Raw genomic sequence first — 19852 nt, forward strand, 5'->3', positions numbered from 1 at the left:
TCTAATTTTATGACCAACACCTGTAATATTCAAGTTTATAGTAAGCACTGCTCACACATTATATACCTCACACAAAGACCCTCTTACATCACTCAGAAACAAACACACCTCAGAGAATGTAGAACACAAGTCACAAACACAAGCACTTATTACAAATAATCTGACACTGTACATACCTACTTGGCTCAATGTCTAACAATTTTGCCATAGCCACAAATGTCAATACATCCTCTCCCAATCAATTCATACTACAGGAGTTGTCAGATTTAACTTGACTGCCATATTAAGCCAGTTAGTGCTTGAACCCGCAGATAGCCGCTAGCGGCTCTAGTATTATTATTGGTGTTGTTGTAGGAAGTGATTGGTTTCAGGCTGTGAAAACAAATATAATTTGAGGGTGGCAATAACTGTGTGCGCCCCATTTTTGGAACTTTGCATGAAACTATATATATTTTGGATTATTTTGTGTTGTTCCAATACACACAAACAAAATAAGCATGTGTTTGTGGCCAGCATGGTTAGGGGTAAAGTGGGTATTTTCAAAATGAAAGTTGAGCCCAGAGGTAGCTCTATTTTAGGGTGCGTTACAGCACCGCAATAGATCGTTAAAGGTGAGAGGGACTTTTAATTTGAAAGCCACCCCTGGGGGCAACCATTTCCAAGGTGTATTTTAGTCCCGCGATAGGACATTGAGAGATCTTTTCTCTCTCAGCACCCGGTGGTTTAGTTGTTAAAGAAACAGTGGCTATTGTCTGAAGATTGGCCGGGACCAAGGATCAAGCTTCCAGGGAAGATTTTCTCCTCTGTTGGAGGACTGATATTTGGTTTTGCTCTGGCCAGAGTGGTATTTTTAGGGTTCAAGTACTCAGTGTGTAGAACCCTATTGTATTTGTTACATTTTTAGGTTTCAAGCACGCAGTGCGTAGAACCCTATTGTATTTGTTACGTTTTTTAGGGGTTCGAGCACGAAGTGCTTGAAACCCTATTGTGATTGTTCTGATTATGGTCTTAACATGTAGTGTAGGACCATATTGTAATTGTTAGGATTTTTCTTATTATTAGGGTTCAAGCACTACAGTGCGTAGAACCCTATTGTATTTGTTATTAGGGTTCAAGCACTCAGTGTGTAGAACCCTATTGTATTTGGCAATGCTAGACCAAGCTTCACAAACATATGTAGGGCCTTACTCTGAATGAGCTTGTGAATTATGACCTAAATCCACCAAACGGGGGCGCTACAATTGGACAATAACTGATTAATTTTTTTTTTGTGTGTGTGTCATAGCGCATCCTAGGGTTTCAGTGGCACACCAATTTAATTATGACATCTGCTCCTTAGACTGATCAAGCATGTGAAGTTTTGAAATCTTTTGGGAAAGCATTTTGAGTTATAGGTGTATGTAACTGTAATATATATAGCATATATTTGACTTGTGGAATACATGCTGGATCTCTGTTATTGGGAGGGGCCTGTAAGCTACATAGTAATAAAAGTGCAGTATATTTTTGATAATTATTAAAGTTCAGGTCCTTAGGATTCAGTTGTTACCACATATGTCCATGTTAGGCAATTATCCACATAGAAGTACACGCTCAAATGTTTCTATATGTGCATTCATAGCAGAACTAAATATATGTGAAAGTAGTTATTTCTCACCAGCAGATGGCAGTCTAAGACTACACATTGTGCTGGTGATGTGAGTTGTTATGCCAAATGCAATGTGGAGCAAAGACTGCAAGGCTCAGAAACACCACACTTGCCAGCAAGGTACAGCAGGTGTGAAATGACTCAGCCAAGCAAAATGACACTCTTTGGCCAGATGGTGGCGCTATAGCAAAGGGAAAAGCATTGAGGTCTATATCTCCCAAACCCTAAGGCCTAGAGACAAAGTCTTTTTTTCTCTGATTCCTTGGCTTAAGACAAACTAATCTGCTATTTGGATCATTTAGCTACGCCCATTTAGATTTTGAGCTAATTTGCATAATTTACTTTTTTAAGTCTTTGAATTTTTGTCCAATTCTCTTGAGCTTGGTGCCAAAACGTTCACATGAGTCTGACACTAGGTAATTATAGGAAGAATGTTGACATTTTGATTCAAGATGGCCACCATATGCAAATGAACCTCTTCGGCTTATCACCAGTTTTACTTGAACGTCTGTAACTCCTTCATACTTTACTCAAATGGGTTCAAATTTCAGATTCTACTTAGAGGCCTGATTCTAAAAGGTACCATGTCAGCAATGTAGGCCTAGTGCTCCCAAACAGGCCTGTTTAGCGAGAACCCCGTTAATTGCCGCTTGAGGCTATATTTATTATTATTATTAGGGGTTCGAGCACGAAGTGTAGAACCCTATTGTATTTGTTACGATTTTACTTATTATTATTCTTTTTCCCTTTTCTCCTGTAAAAGTCATTGTGCGGAAGAGACCATAGGTCGTACAGACTCCCCACTTGGAGGGTAGATGTAGTTTGTGTTCATCTCGGAGGACAACAAAAATTACACTGATTGACCTAATGGTGGCCCTATAGTGATGTGAAACGCGTTTAGGTTCATATCTCCTACACTGAGAGGCGTAGAGACAAAAATCTTTTTTCCACTGATTCCTTGGGTCCTGCCAAATCAAAAACGGGTTAGTCAAAATTTCAATTTTCCCACGTTATTTTTGCGCTAATTTGCATAATTTGCAAAACCTATTTTGGCATACTGCTTTTGTGGGCAAGGCTATAAGTGGAAAATTAAGGACAATTCGATTCGGGCAAAATTGTGATCGTCATCGGCCAATCAGTTGTCAGCAGATGTTTGACAACCTTAACAAGGTCCAATCATCATGGGATTTGAATGGTATGTCCTTGGTGGCACTTCCTAAGTGCATAAAATGTTTCGTAACAATAACCACTAGGGGGCGCTATATCAAGAAAATATGATATATCTCAGAGAAATTAAGCGTATCAAAACGCAGTTCACTTCTCTGTATACTCTGGGCCTCACAACTTGTGGTTGCAAGTCTTGTCAAAAAATGCATCTTATTTTCTCAATCACCCGTTGTTTAAAATTGAATCTTTTCGAACTAGTCTGTGGAATTTGGCCCTATTCCCAAACAATTGACTGTTAGAATCTGCAGTGTCTGTACGTCAATATTTATCAAAAAAGGTCAACATTTGGACAAACTGTTGTTGAAATAAATCAATTAATCGAAGTGTGTGGAGCTTTAAACATTCTTTCAGCTGTAACTCAAACAAATTAAGCCCAATCAAGACCAAATTTGACAAACCTATGTATGGCCTTACTATGAAGAAGCATATACAATATGAATCCAATCCAACAAAAAGGGGGTGCTACAATTGGACAATAACTGATTAAAATTGGATTTTTTGTGTTATAACACCATCTAGGATTGCAGTGGCACTACAATTTAATCATGTCATCTGATTATCATACTGATCAAGCATGTGAAGTTTTGAAATTTTTGGGGAAAGCATTATTGAGTTATAGGTACATTTTTGATTTGTAGAATTCATGCTGGACTCTATTATTGGGAGGGTCCTGTAAGCCACATAGTGATGTAAGTTCAACATTTTATTGATAATTATTATATTTCAGGTCTTTAGGAGTCTGTTCATATTGCATATGTCCATGTTAGGAAAATATTCATAGAGTAGTACTCCCTTAAAAAGTTCTGTATGTGCATTTCTAACATGAAAGACTGTAACTGCTTATCAAATCAAATCAAATTTATTTATATAGCGCTTTTCACAACTGATGTTGTCACAAAGCAGCTTCACAGAATTCCAGTAAGACAAAGATTTGACATGAAAACAAATGTAAAACCCTCAAGTGAGCAAGCCAGAGGCGACAGTGGCAAGGAAAAACTCCCCCAGCTGAGGAAGAAACCTTGGGAGGAACCAAGGCTCACAAGGGGTGACCCATCCTCCTCTGGTCAATCTACTGGTGATGATACTTAGTAGTCCATGAGAACTTCAGTGTAGGGACAGCTTCAAGGCACTTGGTGGTTGCTGGAGCATGGGCAGCTGGTCTGAAGCGTGGAGGAGGGTCTCGACAGTCATCCATCAGTGTCCAGACAGACAGGTGGGCAGTTGTTTACTCGGAAAGATGTAAAGGGATGGAATTAGTTTTGAACTGTTTTGTGTTTGTAAAGTAGAAAATATGAAAATTTCCAGAGTGTGGCTAATGACTCCGGCAGATCTGTTTTTAGCCTAGATTTGAAGATTGCGACTGTGTCTGAGTCCCGAACATTTCCTGGAAGATCATTCCAGAGTCTGGGGGCTTTATAAGAAAAGGCTCTTCCCCCAGCTGAGGCCTTCTGAATTCTGGGAACAATTAAAAATCCAGTATTCTGTGATCTGAGTGAACGTGGAGGCTCATAATAGGAAATTGTATCTTGAAGATATTCAGGAGCAAGCCCATGTAGAACTTTATATGTTAATAACAAAATTTTGTAGTCAATGCGGAATTTAACAGGCAGCCAATGAAGTGATGATAAAACTGGGCTGATATGTTCAAATTTTCTAGTTTTAGTGAGGACCCTAGCTGCAGCATTTTGAACTAGTTGAAGTTTTCTTAAATTGCTGCTGGTGCATCCTGACAGTAGTGCGTTACAGTAGTCAAGCCTTGAAGTAATAAAGGCATGTACTAAGGTTTCTGTGTCCTGAAGGGATAAGGCATTTCTAATCTTAGCAATATTGCGAAGATGTAAAAAAGCTGTCCTAGTGATACTACCTATGTGTTGATCAAATGATAAATCCGGGTCAATTATGACACCAAGATTTTTTGCTGCTGAACCAGGTTTAACTGGAAAGTCAGCTAGATTTAAAATTAAATCTGATAATTTATTTCTTGCCACTTTTGGACCCAAAAGCAGGACCTCTGTTTTGTTGCTGTTTAGAAGGAGGAAGTTACGCAACATCCAGCCTTTCACGTCTTTTACACAGTCCTCTATTTTTTTTAATCTGTGTTTGTCATCGGGCTTGGCTGAAATATACAATTGTGTGTCGTCTGCGTAACAGTGAAAGTTAATGTCATGGTTTCTTATAACTGTGCCTAGCGGTAACATGTATAATGTAAATAATAATGGTCCTAAAATAGAGCCTTGTGGAATTCCAAATCTTACTTTAGAATAATTTGAATTTAGATTGTTTACTTTTACGAATTGATAACGTTCCGTTAAGTAAGATTTGAACCATAATAGGGCTGTCCCTGTGATTCCAACCATGTTTTCTAACCTTTATATGAGAACATTGTGGTCTATTGTATCGAAGATCTTGGACAGAAATGGCAAATTAGAAATAGGCCTGTAATTAGCCAGTGTACTAGCATCAAGATTTGGTTTCTTGATCATAGGTTTAATAACTGCTAGTTTAAAAGCTTTGGGTACATGGCCCAGACTAAGGGATGAGTTTACTATAGTTAAAAGAGGATCAATAATAGCTGGTAGTACTTCTTTGAGCAACTTTGTGGGAATTGCATCAAGTGTGCAAGTTGTACAGTTTGCGGAGGTGATAATCTTCTCTAGTTCTAATTGTGGGAGTGGGTAAAAGGTTTCAAGTCTTTCTTTTACAGTTATATTATGTTTTATATCATTCACATCGGGTTGCAGCCAGGATGGATTTGATCCTGTGGCTTGAGTTTGTTGTCTAATATTCTCAATTTTATTATTAAAAAAGTCCATAAAATCTTTACTGGTGAGAGTTGCTGGAATTAGTTGTTCAGAACCTGCTTGATTTTTTGTAATTCTAGAAAACACACTAAACAGTGCTTTTGGATTATTTTTACTATGGGAGATCAGCGAGGCCAGATATGCTGAGCGAGCTTTAGTGAGGGTATTTCTATACTCTATAAGGCTGTCCTTCCAGGCAGAATGGAACACTTCAAGCTTGGTTGATCGCCATTTCCGTTCTAGTTTTCATAATGTTTGTTTTAAAGTACGGGTCTTATCATTATACCATGGTGCGAGCTTTTTCTGTCTTATACTTTTATGTTTAAGTGGTGCTACCTTTTCTTTTCTAAAGTAGATCAACAGGTATTTTCTAGGTAATCAGTTAATACATCTAGGTCCATTGGGTCTGATGGAGTTGGAACTGGGGTCGATAGTTCTGGTAGGTTTTCTATAAATTGTAGGGCAGTAGATGGTTTTATTATACGCCTTGTAGAATAGCGAGGGTTCTTACATATATTATGGCTAAAACGTAGCTCATATGAAATTAAGTAATGATCGGAGATTGCTGAGGATTGCGGTAAGATATTAATTTTGTCAATGTTAAGACCTAGTGTCAGAACTAAGTCTAAAGTGTGGCTGCAGTAGTGTGTAGGCCCTGTTACATTTTGAGTAATACCAATAGAGTCTAAGATTGAGGTAAATACCTTTTTTAGTGGGTCACTTTCCTTCTCAAAATGGATATTGAAATCTCCTACAATTACAACTTTATGATTGCACACCGCTAGGTTTGTAGCAAAATCGCTGAATTCTTTCAGAAATTCTAAGTAAGGCCCTGGTGGTCTGTAAATGTTGCATAATAAAAATGCGTCCTTTTTTGTGACCGGATTTGTAATAATAGTGGAGAGAACCTCAAAAGAAGAGAAGGTGTCACATTGTTTAAGACTAATTTCTAGGGTATTTTGGTAAATTACACATACTCCACCTCCTTTGCCTGATATTCTTGGGCTATGTGCATAATTATAGCCTAGGGGGTGGCTTCATTTAGTGCTAAATATTCATTTGGTCTAACCCACGTTTCCGTGAGACAGAAAACATTGAATTTATGATCACTTATAATATAATTTACGATGAGTGCTTTTGAGTTTAGTGATCTTATGTTGAGTAACCCAAATTTTAGTTCTGAGGTGTTGCTGCTAGGTGTTGTGTATGATTTAATATTGATTAGGTTGCTGAAACAGGCTGATTTTGTTTTTCTACTTTTACATTTAGTTCGGGGGAAAGACACAGTCTCAATACAGTTGAACCTGGGTGACACCTCAAGACAGTTCGCAGACGGTCGGTTTAGCCTGTCTGTCAACACTATGGGACAGTAGTAAATTCTTTCACCACCTGATAGAACTACAAAACTAAATATTGTTTTGTTGATTTATATGGAGGTTAAGATCCCTGACATGTTAAAAGGCAAGAGCTGCACTCTAATTGGCTATAGTGCAAGGCAATCTCCCCCACACCCCCTCCTGCATTTAAATATTTTATATTTATATATAAATACTCTATAGTAGCCTGTCCAATTTTAAGAACACAGCTCACACATTACTAATATTACACACAGACCCTCTGACAGTACACACATCACAGAAACTGATGCACCTCAGTGTCTCAGACATGCATCACAAACAATCTGACACTGCACAGATCTACTCAACTATATTACCGTTTATTGTACCAATCTCACAGACTAAAATAATAAACCCTAAAAAAATTAAACTTGGTCAACTATTGGTGCTTTCTACTGTTGGTACTTCTACTGTTACTAAGCCCAAAGTTAGGCTACAGAGAATGTCAAACAGTCTACATGGGTGCATCTGTATGAACTATTTGTGCTAAAACTCAAGTGGAGTAAGGGGCATTCAGATAATATATACAGGGGCTGGTCATAAAATTTGAATAATCATGAAACGGTTGATTTATTTCAGTAATTCCATTCAAACAGTGAAACTTGTTATATTATTCTCATTCACTACACAGACTGATATTTCAGGTGTTTATTTCTTTTAATTTCATGATTATAACCGACAACTAATGAAAACCCCAAATTCAGTATCTCAGAAAATTAGAATATTACTTAAGACCAATACAAAATATTTATATAATAATATAATATAATATAATATTATTTTTAAAAATACTGGGCAACTTAAAAGTATGAACATAAAAAGTATGAGCATGTACAGCACTCAATACTTAGTTGAGGCTCCTTTTGCCTGAATTACTGCAGCAATGTAGTGTGGAATGGAGTCAATCAGTTTGTGACACTGCTCAAGTGTTATGAGAGCACAGGTTGCTCTGATAGTGGCCTTCAGCTGTTACATACATCAAATCAAATCAAATCAAATTTATTTATATAGCGCTTTTCACAACTGATGTTGTCACAAAGCAGCTTCACAGAATTCCAGTAAGACAAGATTTGACATGAAATGTAAAGACAAATGTAAAACCCTCAAGTGAGCAAGCCAGGGGCGACAGTGGCAAGGAAAAACTCCCCCAGCTGAGGAAGAAACCTTGGGAGGAACCAAGGCTCACAAGGGGTGACCCATCCTCCTCTGGTCAATCTACTGGTGATGATAGTTAGTAGTCCATGAGAACTTCAGTGTAGGGACAGCTTCAAGGCACTTGGTGGTTGCTGGAGCGTGGGCAGCTGGTCTGAAGCGTGGAGGAGGATCTCGACAGTCATCCATCAGTGTCCAGACAGACAGGTGGGCAGTCGTTTACTCGGAAAGATGTAAAGGGATGGAATTAGTTTTGAACTGTTTTGTGTTTGTAAAGTAGAAAATATGAAAATTTCCAGAGTGTGGCTAATGACTCTGGCAGATCTGACTATGACAGCATTAACTAAAAGGAGAGAACCAGGAGGACACACAGACACGGGAGCATCCTGAAACACTGGCATCCCTCCGCTCCACCGTCAACAAACCTGAGTGATCGCGAGAAGCGGCGGGACGACAGCACCAGCGACTCAGTATACTATAATTCCCTGTGTCCATGGACCCCCCGGATCTGCCGCCTTTATCTATAGGGGAGCATTAGCTACCAAATGATAAACTAAACAAATGAGTTTTTAGCCTAGATTTGAAGATTGCGACTGTGTCTGAGTCCCGAACATTTTCTGGAAGATCATTCCAGAGTCTGGGGGCTTTATAAGAAAAGGCTCTTCCCCCAGCTGAGGCCTTCTGAATTCTGGGAACATTTAAAAATCCAGTATTCTGTGATCTGAGTGAACGTGGGGGCTCATAATAGGAAATTGTATCTTGAAGATATTCAGGAGCAAGCCCATGTAGAGCTTTATATGTTAATAACAAAATTTTGTAGTCAATGCGGAATTTAACAGGCAGCCAATGAAGTGATGATAAAACTGGGCTGATATATTCAAATTTTCTAGTTTTAGTGAGGACCCTAGCTGCAGCATTTTGAACTAGTTGAAGTTTTCTTAAATTGCTGCTGGTGCATCCTGACAGTAGTGCGTTACAGTAGTCAGCCTTGAAGTAATAAAGGCATGTACTAATGTTTCTGCGTCCTGGAGGGATAAGGCATTTCTAATCTTAGCAATATTGCGAAGATGTAAAAAAGCTGTCCTAGTGATACTACCTATGTGTTGATCAAATGATAAATCCGGGTCAATTATGACACCAAGATTTTTTGCTGCTGAACCAGGTTTAACTGGAAAGTTAGCTAGATTTAAAATTAAGTCTGATAATTTATTTCTTGTCACTTTTGGACCCAAAAGCAGGACCTCTGTTTTGTTGCTGTTTAGAAGGAGGAAGTTACGCAACATCCAGCATTTCACGTCTTTTACACAGTCCTCTATTTTCTTTAATCTGTGTTTGTCATCGGGCTTGGCTGAAATATACAATTGTGTGTCGTCTGCGTAACAGTGAAAGTTAATGTCATGGTTTCTTATAACTGTGCCTAGCGGTAACATGTATAATGTAAATAATAATGGTCCTAAAATAGAGCCTTGTGGAATTCCAAATCTTACTTTAGAATAATTTGAATTTAGATTGTTTACTTTTACGAATTGATAACGTTCCGTTAAGTAAGATTTGAACCATAATAGGGCTGTCCCTGTGATTCCAACCATGTTTTCTAACCTTTCTATGAGAATATTGTGGTCTATTGTATCGAAGGCTGCGCTTAGGTCAAGAAGCACCAACAGGGATACGTGGCCTTGATCAGAGGCAAGAAGAAGATCATTTGTTATCTTGACTAGAGCTGTCTCTGTACTATGATGTTGCCTGAATCCAGATTGGAATTTTTCATATATATGATTCTTATGTAGATATGAACTAAGTTGTTGGGCCACAGCTTTTTCTAAGATCTTAGACAGAAATGGCAAATTAGAAATAGGCCTGTAATTAGACAGTGTACTAGCATCAAGATTTGGTTTCTTGATCATAGGTTTAATAACTGCTAGTTTAAAAGCTTTGGGTACATGGCCCAGACTAAGGGATGAGTTTACTATAGTTAAAAGAGGATCAATAATAGCTGGTAGTACTTCTTTGAGCAACTTTGTGGGAATTGCATCAAGTGTGCAAGTTGTACAGTTTGCGGAGGTGATAATCTTCTCTAGTTCTAATTGTGGGAGTGGGTAAAAGGTTTCAAGTCTTTCTTTTACAGTTATATTATGTTTTATTTCATTCACATCAGGTGGCAGCCAGGATGGATTTGATCCTGTGGCTAGAGTTTGTTGTCTAATATTCTCAATTTTATTATTAAAAAAGTCCATAAAATCTTTACTGGTGAGAGTTGCTGGAATTAGTTGTTCAGAACCTGCTTGATTTTTTGTAATTCTAGAAAACACACTAAACAGTGCTCTCGGATTATTTGTATTATGGGAGATCAGCGAGGCCAGATATGCTGAGCGAGCTTTAGTGAGGGCATTTCTATACTCTATAAGGCTGTCCTTCCAGGCAGAATGGAACACTTCAAGCTTGGTTGATCGCCATTTCCGCTCTAGTTTTCGTAATGTTTGTTTTAAAGTACGGGTCTTATCGTTATACCATGGTGCGAGCTTTTTCTGTCTTATACTTTTATGTTTAAGTGGTGCTACCTTTTCTAAAGTAGATCGACAGGTATTTTCTAGGTAATCAGTTAGTACATCTAGGTCCATTGGGTCTGATGGAGTTGGAACTGGGGTCGATAGTTCTGGTAGGTTTTCTATAAATTGTAGGGCGGTAGATGGTTTTATTATACGCCTTGTAGAATAGCGAGGGTTCTTACATATATTATGGATAAAACGTAGCTCATATGAAATTAAGTAATGATCGGAGATTGCTGAGGATTGCGGTAAGATATTAATTTTGTCAATGTTAAGACCTAGTGTCAGAACTAAGTCTAAAGTGTGGCTGCAGTAGTGTGTAGGCCCTGTTACATTTTGAGTAATACCAATAGAGTCTAAGATTGAGGTAAATGCCTTTTTTAGTGGGTCACTTTCCTTCTCAAAATGGATATTGAAATCTCCTACAATTATAACTTTATGATTGCACACCGCTAGGTTTGTAGCAAAATCGCTGAATTCTTTCAGAAATTCTAAGTAAGGCCCTGGTGGTCTGTAAATGTTGCATAATAAAAATGCGTCCTTTTTTGTGACCGGATTTGTAATATCATCAACATCAAACAGTGACCCTCTGACATCACACGCATCACACAGAAACCAACACACCTCAGAGACTCTAGAACATGTCACAAACACAATTACCTATTACAAATAATCTGACACTGCACATACCTACTTGGCTCAGTGTCTAACAATTTTGCCATAGGCACAAATGTCAGTACATCCTCACCCGATTAATTCATAGTACAGGAGTTGTATGATTTGACTTGACTGCCATATTAAGCCTGTTAGTGCTTGAACCCACAGATAGCTGTTAGCGGTTCTAGTTTTATATTATGTTACTTGTCACGGGTGAGATAAACAAGCATCACATGCTTGAAACTAATTATTTACCCCTGATTTTAAAAAGGCGCCAATAATTTTGTCAATTGTTATAGTTTTGCATGAAATTATATTCATTTTGGCTGATCTTTCTGTTTTTTGGAGGAAAAGCAAATAAAAGTGTATAACAAAACGTGTAATTGCAATAATTTTCTGGGAGAAATTCTTTATTTTCTGGAAAAAAATTTAGGGGTGCCAACACTTTCAGCCATGACTGTTTTAAGGAATTAATTTATTAAGGGCTGTAGAACAAATAGGATGAATTATAACTCTTCATATCCTTTGTGTTGTGCACATAAAAATCAAGCAATTGCAAAAACAATTTACTGATTAGATGAAAACATTGGTACAGGCACCAGTAAGGCTTTTGTTGCTGAGAATAAAGGTATGATTTTTATGTTCACTCTTTAATTGTATTTGTAATATATATTTATTATGAATTTTGTTAAATCACAGCATTCCTTAATGACTGAATGTGCAATTTGTGCAAGTAAGAAGGTTTTCATGTATCCCTTGCATTTGCAAATTGAGTTCGTTGAGGTGATGAAAAATGTCTGCTATGTATGCTAGCAGACATTAGGAATGTCTTCAGTTCCTCCCATAGTTCATAAACTCGTGAGAGACGTTTTCCATGAGATAGTTACTAGCTAATGTGTGTTTTGTGGATGGTGACATAATTAGGGAAAACTTTATATTTTGCGAGCCTTTGTCTACAAAAACAACAGGAAATGAAATATTTTGAGTAACATCGGAGTACATCGAGCAAAGTGGACTATGCTGGCAAAACTCTGTTAACGTCTGCACTGATGGCGCAGCATCGATGACAGGGCCTGCAAAGGGGTTTGTAAGTAGGGTGAAAGAGAAAAACCTCAATGTGTTGGTCATGCCCTGCTTTGGTTGCTAAAACTTTGCAAAAACTTTGCAAAAAACCCAGATGTGTTAGATAGTGCAGTGCACATCGTAAACTTTGTAAAGGCAGGACCACTGAAAAGCCTCCTTTTTGCAGTACTGTGTGAAGAGATGTGGGCAGACCATCAAACCTTGCTGTTGCATACAGACGTCAGATGGCTGAGCATAAAAACATTAACCCCACAAAATGTCTCCTCACACAAAATAAGACAAATTCAGCAGTCCTCCTCTCTCTGTGAGATATGATATGTGTTAATGTTGCTGAGTTCCGAGCCATCCAACTTAGCTTGTGAACTAACCAATGCCGAGCCGAGGCTCTGGCCAAAGTCCCAGACAAATGGGAGCATTTTCCTATCTTATTTCCTATTTTTCACTCACGGTTTGCACTGAAAAACCTACTTTCCTCTAAATTTCTGATGCTTGCTGATTATAACATCAATTGGACTTCACTGACTGACTCTGATTCTGACTGCTGGCTGAACTCGAGTTTTTCAATGGTTCCTTGACACCATTTGATCCGGAGGGTTTGGCAGAGCTGCTTGGATTGGCCCCGAGGGGTCTGGGGTGGTGGTTAGTTCTTAGAGCCCACCCTTTTGGTATGGCAGTACTTAGAACAAAGGGATTCAGTCCAAAATTATAGTTATTGATCCATAAATTCCTATATAAAAAGACATTGGATTAAAGCACATAAGTAGCTTGATACAACGTTCCATTATACAAAACATACGAGCAAACCAGGCACTTTTACACGTCTATATTTGATTACATGAAAAGGAAATAATAAAAGTATGGGAAACTTCCAGGCTATACAGCCCCGCATAAAGAACACAAATACAGGGTAAATATACATAAAGGTTATTTTTTTGTTTAGTGTGATGTAGCGTTAAACTAAGCAGAGAGGATTTTAAGGTCCAATACTTTAGGGTTGAGAGTGAAACATGCGGGGAATTCGATGACAGAGCATAATCAGTAAATACATATACATACATACACACACGCATTATTGATATATATATATATATATATATATATTTCATTCATTCATTCATTATTTGTAACTGCTTATCCAGTTCAGGGTCGCTGTAGGTCCAGAGCCTACCTGGAACCATTGGGCGCAAGGCGGGAATACACCCTGGAGGGGGCGCCAGTCCTTCAAAGGGCAACACAGACACACACACATTCACTCACACCTACGGACACTTTTGAGTTGCTAATCCACCTACCAACATGTGTTTTTGGACTGTGGGAGGAAACCGGAGCACCCGGAGGAAACCCACACGGACACGGGGAGAACACACCACACCAACTCCTCACAGACACTCACCCGGAGTGGGAATCGAACCCACAACCTCCAGGTCCCTGGAGCTATACTACATGCTGCGCCACCGTGCTGGCCTAAATATATATATATATATATATATATATATATATATATATATATATATATATATATATATATATATATATATACACACACACATGTACTCATGCACTACAATACATACATACAATACAATATAATGGATTATAAGGTAATCATGCATCCTTGATTAAGAAACACTTAATTAGTTTAAAAAACCTTGGGAGTACACACAAGTTTTAAAATAACACACCAGAACACAGGTGAATTTGTTTAAGGTTGTGTGGCGTTGTCCATCAGGGCATCCACTTGAAGTCACCTTGTTCCTAAAGTTTTACTCTTAAAATAAGTGTTCTTTTGAAAGATTTTTCATGTGTTCCATTTTTTACTTTTACTTGAATTCCCAGTGTTTGTTTGATGTGTATATCCTGTTCTGTTGCACATTGGAAGGAAAATTTAAAATGAATCAAGTCCAGGGTTTTATTTGATCAGAAATGCAAAGGCTATTCTATAAGCTTAAATAGTAAGGGGGAATATTTGGTAGTCTGCAGAATTCTTGGCTCCCTCCTGCTTGATTGTATTATCTTAAGAGAGATGAAGGGAGAGGTCTGTGTTGACCCTTTTGTCATGAATTTTAATTACAAAGGCACCCATTTCAAGGTTGGGTGTGCCTGGAAGGCACAAAATCGTCTATCTATTTGAGAAAACAGACAGGGGCCTGACAAAGGGATCTGTGCTGCCCCCTTGTGAGTCTTTTTGAGTAAACAAAAAGGTAACCCGGAGCATCTGATTGGCATGAAAGAAGACATGATTGAGATTGTCCTCAGTTTTAAAAAGGAAATTTTTAAGAAGTCATGAAAGTAGAGATCTGGAATTTTCTTTTTATGTGTAGCTGTTCGTGCAGAGCATGTGGTGATAAAACATTTCTGGAGCCTCACATTGAAGACATTTTGACCATTTTTGAAACACGGCAAAATGCATTTATTGAGGGATATTTTTTTTTATCTGTTCCTTCGTCATTCGTAATACTGACAGCAAGCCTTTAAAATCATTACTGTACTCAACATTCAAAATAGTGGAGATATATATATGTATATATAGAGGCACATTCCTATTTGAAATTGAAACGTATATCAATTGAAAGTCATATCACAGGCCTTGTAAATATTTTATCATGATGCATCACTTGCCCCCTCAATCAGTGTTTTATTTTTCTTGGCTTGACAACTAGTAGAATATATTTTTGTCTTTCTTTTTAGGTCAAATCTGGAATCTCAGCAAGAGGAGTTGGAAGGCTCAATTCAAGATGGTAAGAAGCCTGAGCCCTCACGTAGAAAACGGCAGCCAAGTATGTCTGAAACCATGCCTCTCTACACACTCTGCAAGGAGGACCTAGAAAGTATGGACAAAGAGGTGAGAACTAAGAAACACCACAATGTTTATATCCCTTCCTTCATTAAGCACCCAGGCACTGTTTATTATGATCTAGTCCCCAAATGTTTCAGGCAAAATCCATAGCATTCTCCTCATTTGTTATGTACAAAACCAGTATATAAGCATAAACATTACATTTTTAGCCATCTGTGTCAAGAACATGCAAATAACAATGCAGCTTATTATTCACATGGCATATTCCTCTACATCAGCAGAAAAGTCATCTAAACCCTCTGAAGTTGGCACTCCCTCCAGCAGGAAAAATCAGAACTTGTGCCAAAACACTAATGCAACTCAGCAAGTTTTGTCCTAGGAAAAATAACAAACACAACCCCCTTAGCTTGTTGTTATAGAACAATAAGTAACAAGTGGCACATCTCTTTCTGAGACTCATACTGTGACCCTTGATGGCCCACCCATTCATATTCATATGATAATAGGATGCAACTCCTGCCACTCTTATTGGAAGATTATTGCCGAAAAACCACGTGTGGAAATACCCATTTTAGTCATATAAACAGAAGCACATTGCCGTGTTTTTACATTGAGCTTGAAGACGCCATAGTCACGCTTTTCAGCTGCCTGAGGAGGAACGGCTTCATTTTGTGATGAGTAAGTGAAATATATTTGACTAATTTATCTGAAGCATGTTTGGGGCTGATTAGCATTGATTATATGCTAGTTCATTGTATATTCCAGTGACAGTAAATATTTTGTAAATACGCAGAGGCACAGAGTTCACCTGATAGAGGGGGGAAATGGCTTTTAGTAAAGTTTGGATGCTCTCTGCTGCTTTCAAACTGTCATATGAAGCTCATATTTATGGCTTTGCTGCTCCAAAGCAGTCTGTGTCATAGCTAAATAACTGAAATATCACCATTTACATACAAATGATTTAGTTGGTCTCACTGATGGGGTGGGGTGAGGGCTAATGGGCCATTATCTTTGACAGTGGGGAGTGGATTTCTTACTTGTGTTTCACACCTCATCTCATCTCATGAATAGTCAGTTTGTGAGCCACAGGTATTGAGAATCACATCAGATTCATAGGGATATAGAAGAAATACTACATGTCTACAAAGTTCAGAGCTCAAAAGAACTTATATGTTCGCACAAATGTTCACAATGTGTTTCTTCCCTGTATATCAGCTCCTTTGAAAATATATTTTTGGGAAGTCCATGTTTAGAGTTAATTTAAACAAATAAATAAATAGACATATGACATACATTATATCCCATTATTGTTGCTGGGTTTGTGCTGAATATTAGTGTGTGTAGCTTTTTGAGAACAACCATTTTTAGGTAGGTGAAATTAGTAAAAATGTCAAAGCATGTCAAATTATCTCAGATATGGCCTCAGGCACCAGAGGGTTAAATGGCAACAGCTTTAAACATTTCCCAGTTAGTACTGTTTAAAGCACTTCTGTAGCCGTTTTTTGGTGCCCACAGATAATTAAGAGAAAAAATAAATAAATAATTGGAAACCAGAATGAGGATAGAAGAAGAAATGGTAAATGAGAAAGTAAAACAGTGGGGAGAAAAAAATCCAAAGAATGGTACACAAATATTGTAGAGCAAAATAAAGCAAATAATAAGAAATGGCAATACCTGATTGAGTCAGATAAGTGAGCTGGGACAGTCCATAGTTGACTGCTTGAAACAGCAAGATAGACAGCAGCTGGAAACATGTTCCAAGCAAATGCAATGCTATCTTGTACCTGAAGACCTGTACCTGAAGGTGAGTTTGACCACAAAAATTTCTCTCTCACACTCTCTTTATATATATATATATATATATATATATATATATATATATATATATATATATATTCAGGTCAGGTGATTGACTAGGCCATTCTTGCAGCTTTATTTTCATTCTCTGAAACCAACTGAGAGTTTCCTTGGCTGTGTGTTTGGGATCATTGTCTTGTTGAAATGTCCACCCTCATTTCATATTGATCATCCTGGTAGATGGCTGCAGATTTTATCAAGAATGTCTTGGTACATTTATCCATTCATCCTTCCTTCAACTATATGAAGCATGCCAGTGCTATATGCTGAAAAACAGCCCCACACCATGAAGTTTCCAACTCCAAACTTCACTGTTGGTGTGGTGTTTTTGGGATGATATGCAGTGCCTTTTGATCTCCAAACATGGTGTGTATTATGGCATCCAAACAGTTTTTGGTCTCATTTTACCAGACTCTATTTTTCCAGTATTTCATAGGTTTGTCTAAATGTTGTGGAGCAAACTTTAAACATGCTTTTTCTTCTGTATAGGAGTCTTGCATGGTGATTGTGCATACAGTTCAATAAGTGCATTATTTATTGTTTTCTTTGAAACAATTGTTCTGTAGCTCTGCACAAGTGGTCCTTGGCTCTTGGACAATTCGTCTGATTATTCTTTTCACTCCTCTGTGTGAAATCTTGCAGGGAGCACCTGGTCATGGCTGATTTATGTTGAAATTGTGTTCTTTCCCTTTCCACATTATGGTCCTAACAGTATTCACTGAAACGTTAAGTAATTTAGAAATTCTTCTGTAACTAGTATTGTTTTGCAGCAATAAGGTTGCAAATGTCTTGAGCAAGCTCACTGGTTTTACCTACCATAAGATGTTTCTTGTGTGAGACCTTGTTAATGAGACATTAACATTAGGCCATCAGTTGAACCATCTGATATTTATTTGCACTAAGTGGCAGGATTGCTTTCTAATTACTAATAGATTTCAGCTCGTATCATGACATTCCAATGGCTTTTTGCACCTCTGTTTCTTCCGGTGTCATTTTTTATTATTACACATAATTTATGGATATTTATTGTTAGATTCTTTGCATGTGTGAATTGGATGGGTTGTTACTGACATCTAGTGAGAATTTCATGTCAATAGCACCTTCAGAAAAAAAAAGTCTAAATAAATATATTTCTAAAGTATATATTTTACCATCTGTATTTGTAATATTTGATACAGATGTGATTTTTCTCTTTGATCCTAGGTCTAGTCATACTCTGAATGTGAGCTGACCATTAACTTAGAGAGTTTGTATCTCTCTGCATCAAGGGCAGGTAAATGGTGAGTGTAATCTGCATAGCAGTGAAATCAAATACCATATTTCCTAAATGTGTCCTAATATTTTCTAAAGGATGTATACAGTGAAAATAAAATTGGCCAGAGAATTGAAACCTAGGGGATCCCACACAAAATAGGTGCTGGGGAGGATATATCGCCAGCCCTGACAGAAATACTTCTGTCTGACAAATAAGACCTAAGCCACTTCAGAGCAGTAAATTTAATGTCTACACAGTGCTCCAAAAAAGAGATAGGAATGCTATGATATATGGTGTCAAAAGCAGCTGTGGGATCTAAAAGCATAAGAATGGCAGAGTCTCCTGAATCAATAGCTAGGAAAAGGTCATTAAACCCAAACTAAAAAAAAAAATCTAAAAATATTGTGGTTGTATAATAGTTTTTATCCAAAATGTTTGAAATGAATGGGAACTTAGAAATAGTTCTAAACTTAGAGTTTAGACTTAGAGAGGTCTAAAAAAGTTTTGCACTGTAGCATGCTTAAATTTAGATAATACCATTGCTGAGGCAGATATCATGCTCCATTCAGGTAGAGGGTGAGAACCCACATCAAGTGAAGAAATATCTCAGGTTCTTGTTCAAAGAGTGATGGGAAAAGTGATTGTGAGGTTGACCATAGGTTAGGTGCAGCGTCTGAAATTAATGCAGTCACTGTCCCAGAATGTGAAAACAAAGTTGATCTGTAAAGTAAATCTCTCAATTTACCAGTCAGTCTACCTACCCACTCTCACCTATAATCCTGGACCTGGCCTGTACACCCGTTTTGCAATTTGATGTTCAGGGAATTTCTCACTTGAACTGACTTAGAGGCCCCTGACATGAAATATCACAGAGGTGCTGGTCTGCCATAGGATTGTGCAATAGTCACATCAAATATGACCACCATTGTCTATGATTCATTTATTTTTTCTAAATGTTTATACACATGTAATACCTCCATTTTGACGAACTATTGTATGTGGAATTTATTTCTGTCATTGATATGACCATATTGGGTGATTCTGAAGACTCTCAAAAGACGTACATATGAGCTAATTGAAATTTACGGCCTGATGTGTATACAGTCTACTGTGTATTTATACAACACTAGACAGAGTTCACAGTTAACTTTACTTGTATTTTACCAGGACTATCAAAAGATTTCCAAGGTTCCTTAGGTTTCATCACACTATTGAGCATCACACAGCAGTGAGCATTACACATGTACATGAGAACTAACTCACATTTACAGTCAGCCCTTGTACTGTGTATTTACACAGTATTTATACACTGGACAGAGTTCACAGGACAAAAGAAGACAAGGTTTGACTTTTCTTCTATTTTACCAGAAGTAGTCAAATTTGAATGATTTCCAAGGTTTCTAAAGTTTTTGTCTCACTATTGAGGATTGCA

At 37.8% G+C, this 19852-nt stretch overlaps 1 protein-coding gene across 3 annotated transcripts in view; it reads left to right on the top strand.

Moving 5' to 3' along the window:
• ctdp1 (CTD (carboxy-terminal domain, RNA polymerase II, polypeptide A) phosphatase, subunit 1) overlaps positions 1-19852 on the top strand; it is a 243775-nt gene that overhangs the window by 160281 nt on the left and 63642 nt on the right. For 2 of the 3 annotated variants that reach the window (XM_066674468.1, XM_066674469.1), the window contains exon 11: positions 15200-15353. In XM_066674468.1, the coding sequence (XP_066530565.1) occupies positions 15200-15353 (154 nt within the window). Of the gene's footprint in view, positions 1-15199; positions 15354-18368; positions 18389-19852 lie in introns of those variants that run through there. The other variant, XM_066674472.1, reaches the window with a different exon arrangement.

Source organism: Hoplias malabaricus, chromosome 6 (assembly GCF_029633855.1).
Source record: "Hoplias malabaricus isolate fHopMal1 chromosome 6, fHopMal1.hap1, whole genome shotgun sequence".
Classification (NCBI taxonomy): domain Eukaryota; kingdom Metazoa; phylum Chordata; class Actinopteri; order Characiformes; family Erythrinidae; genus Hoplias; species Hoplias malabaricus.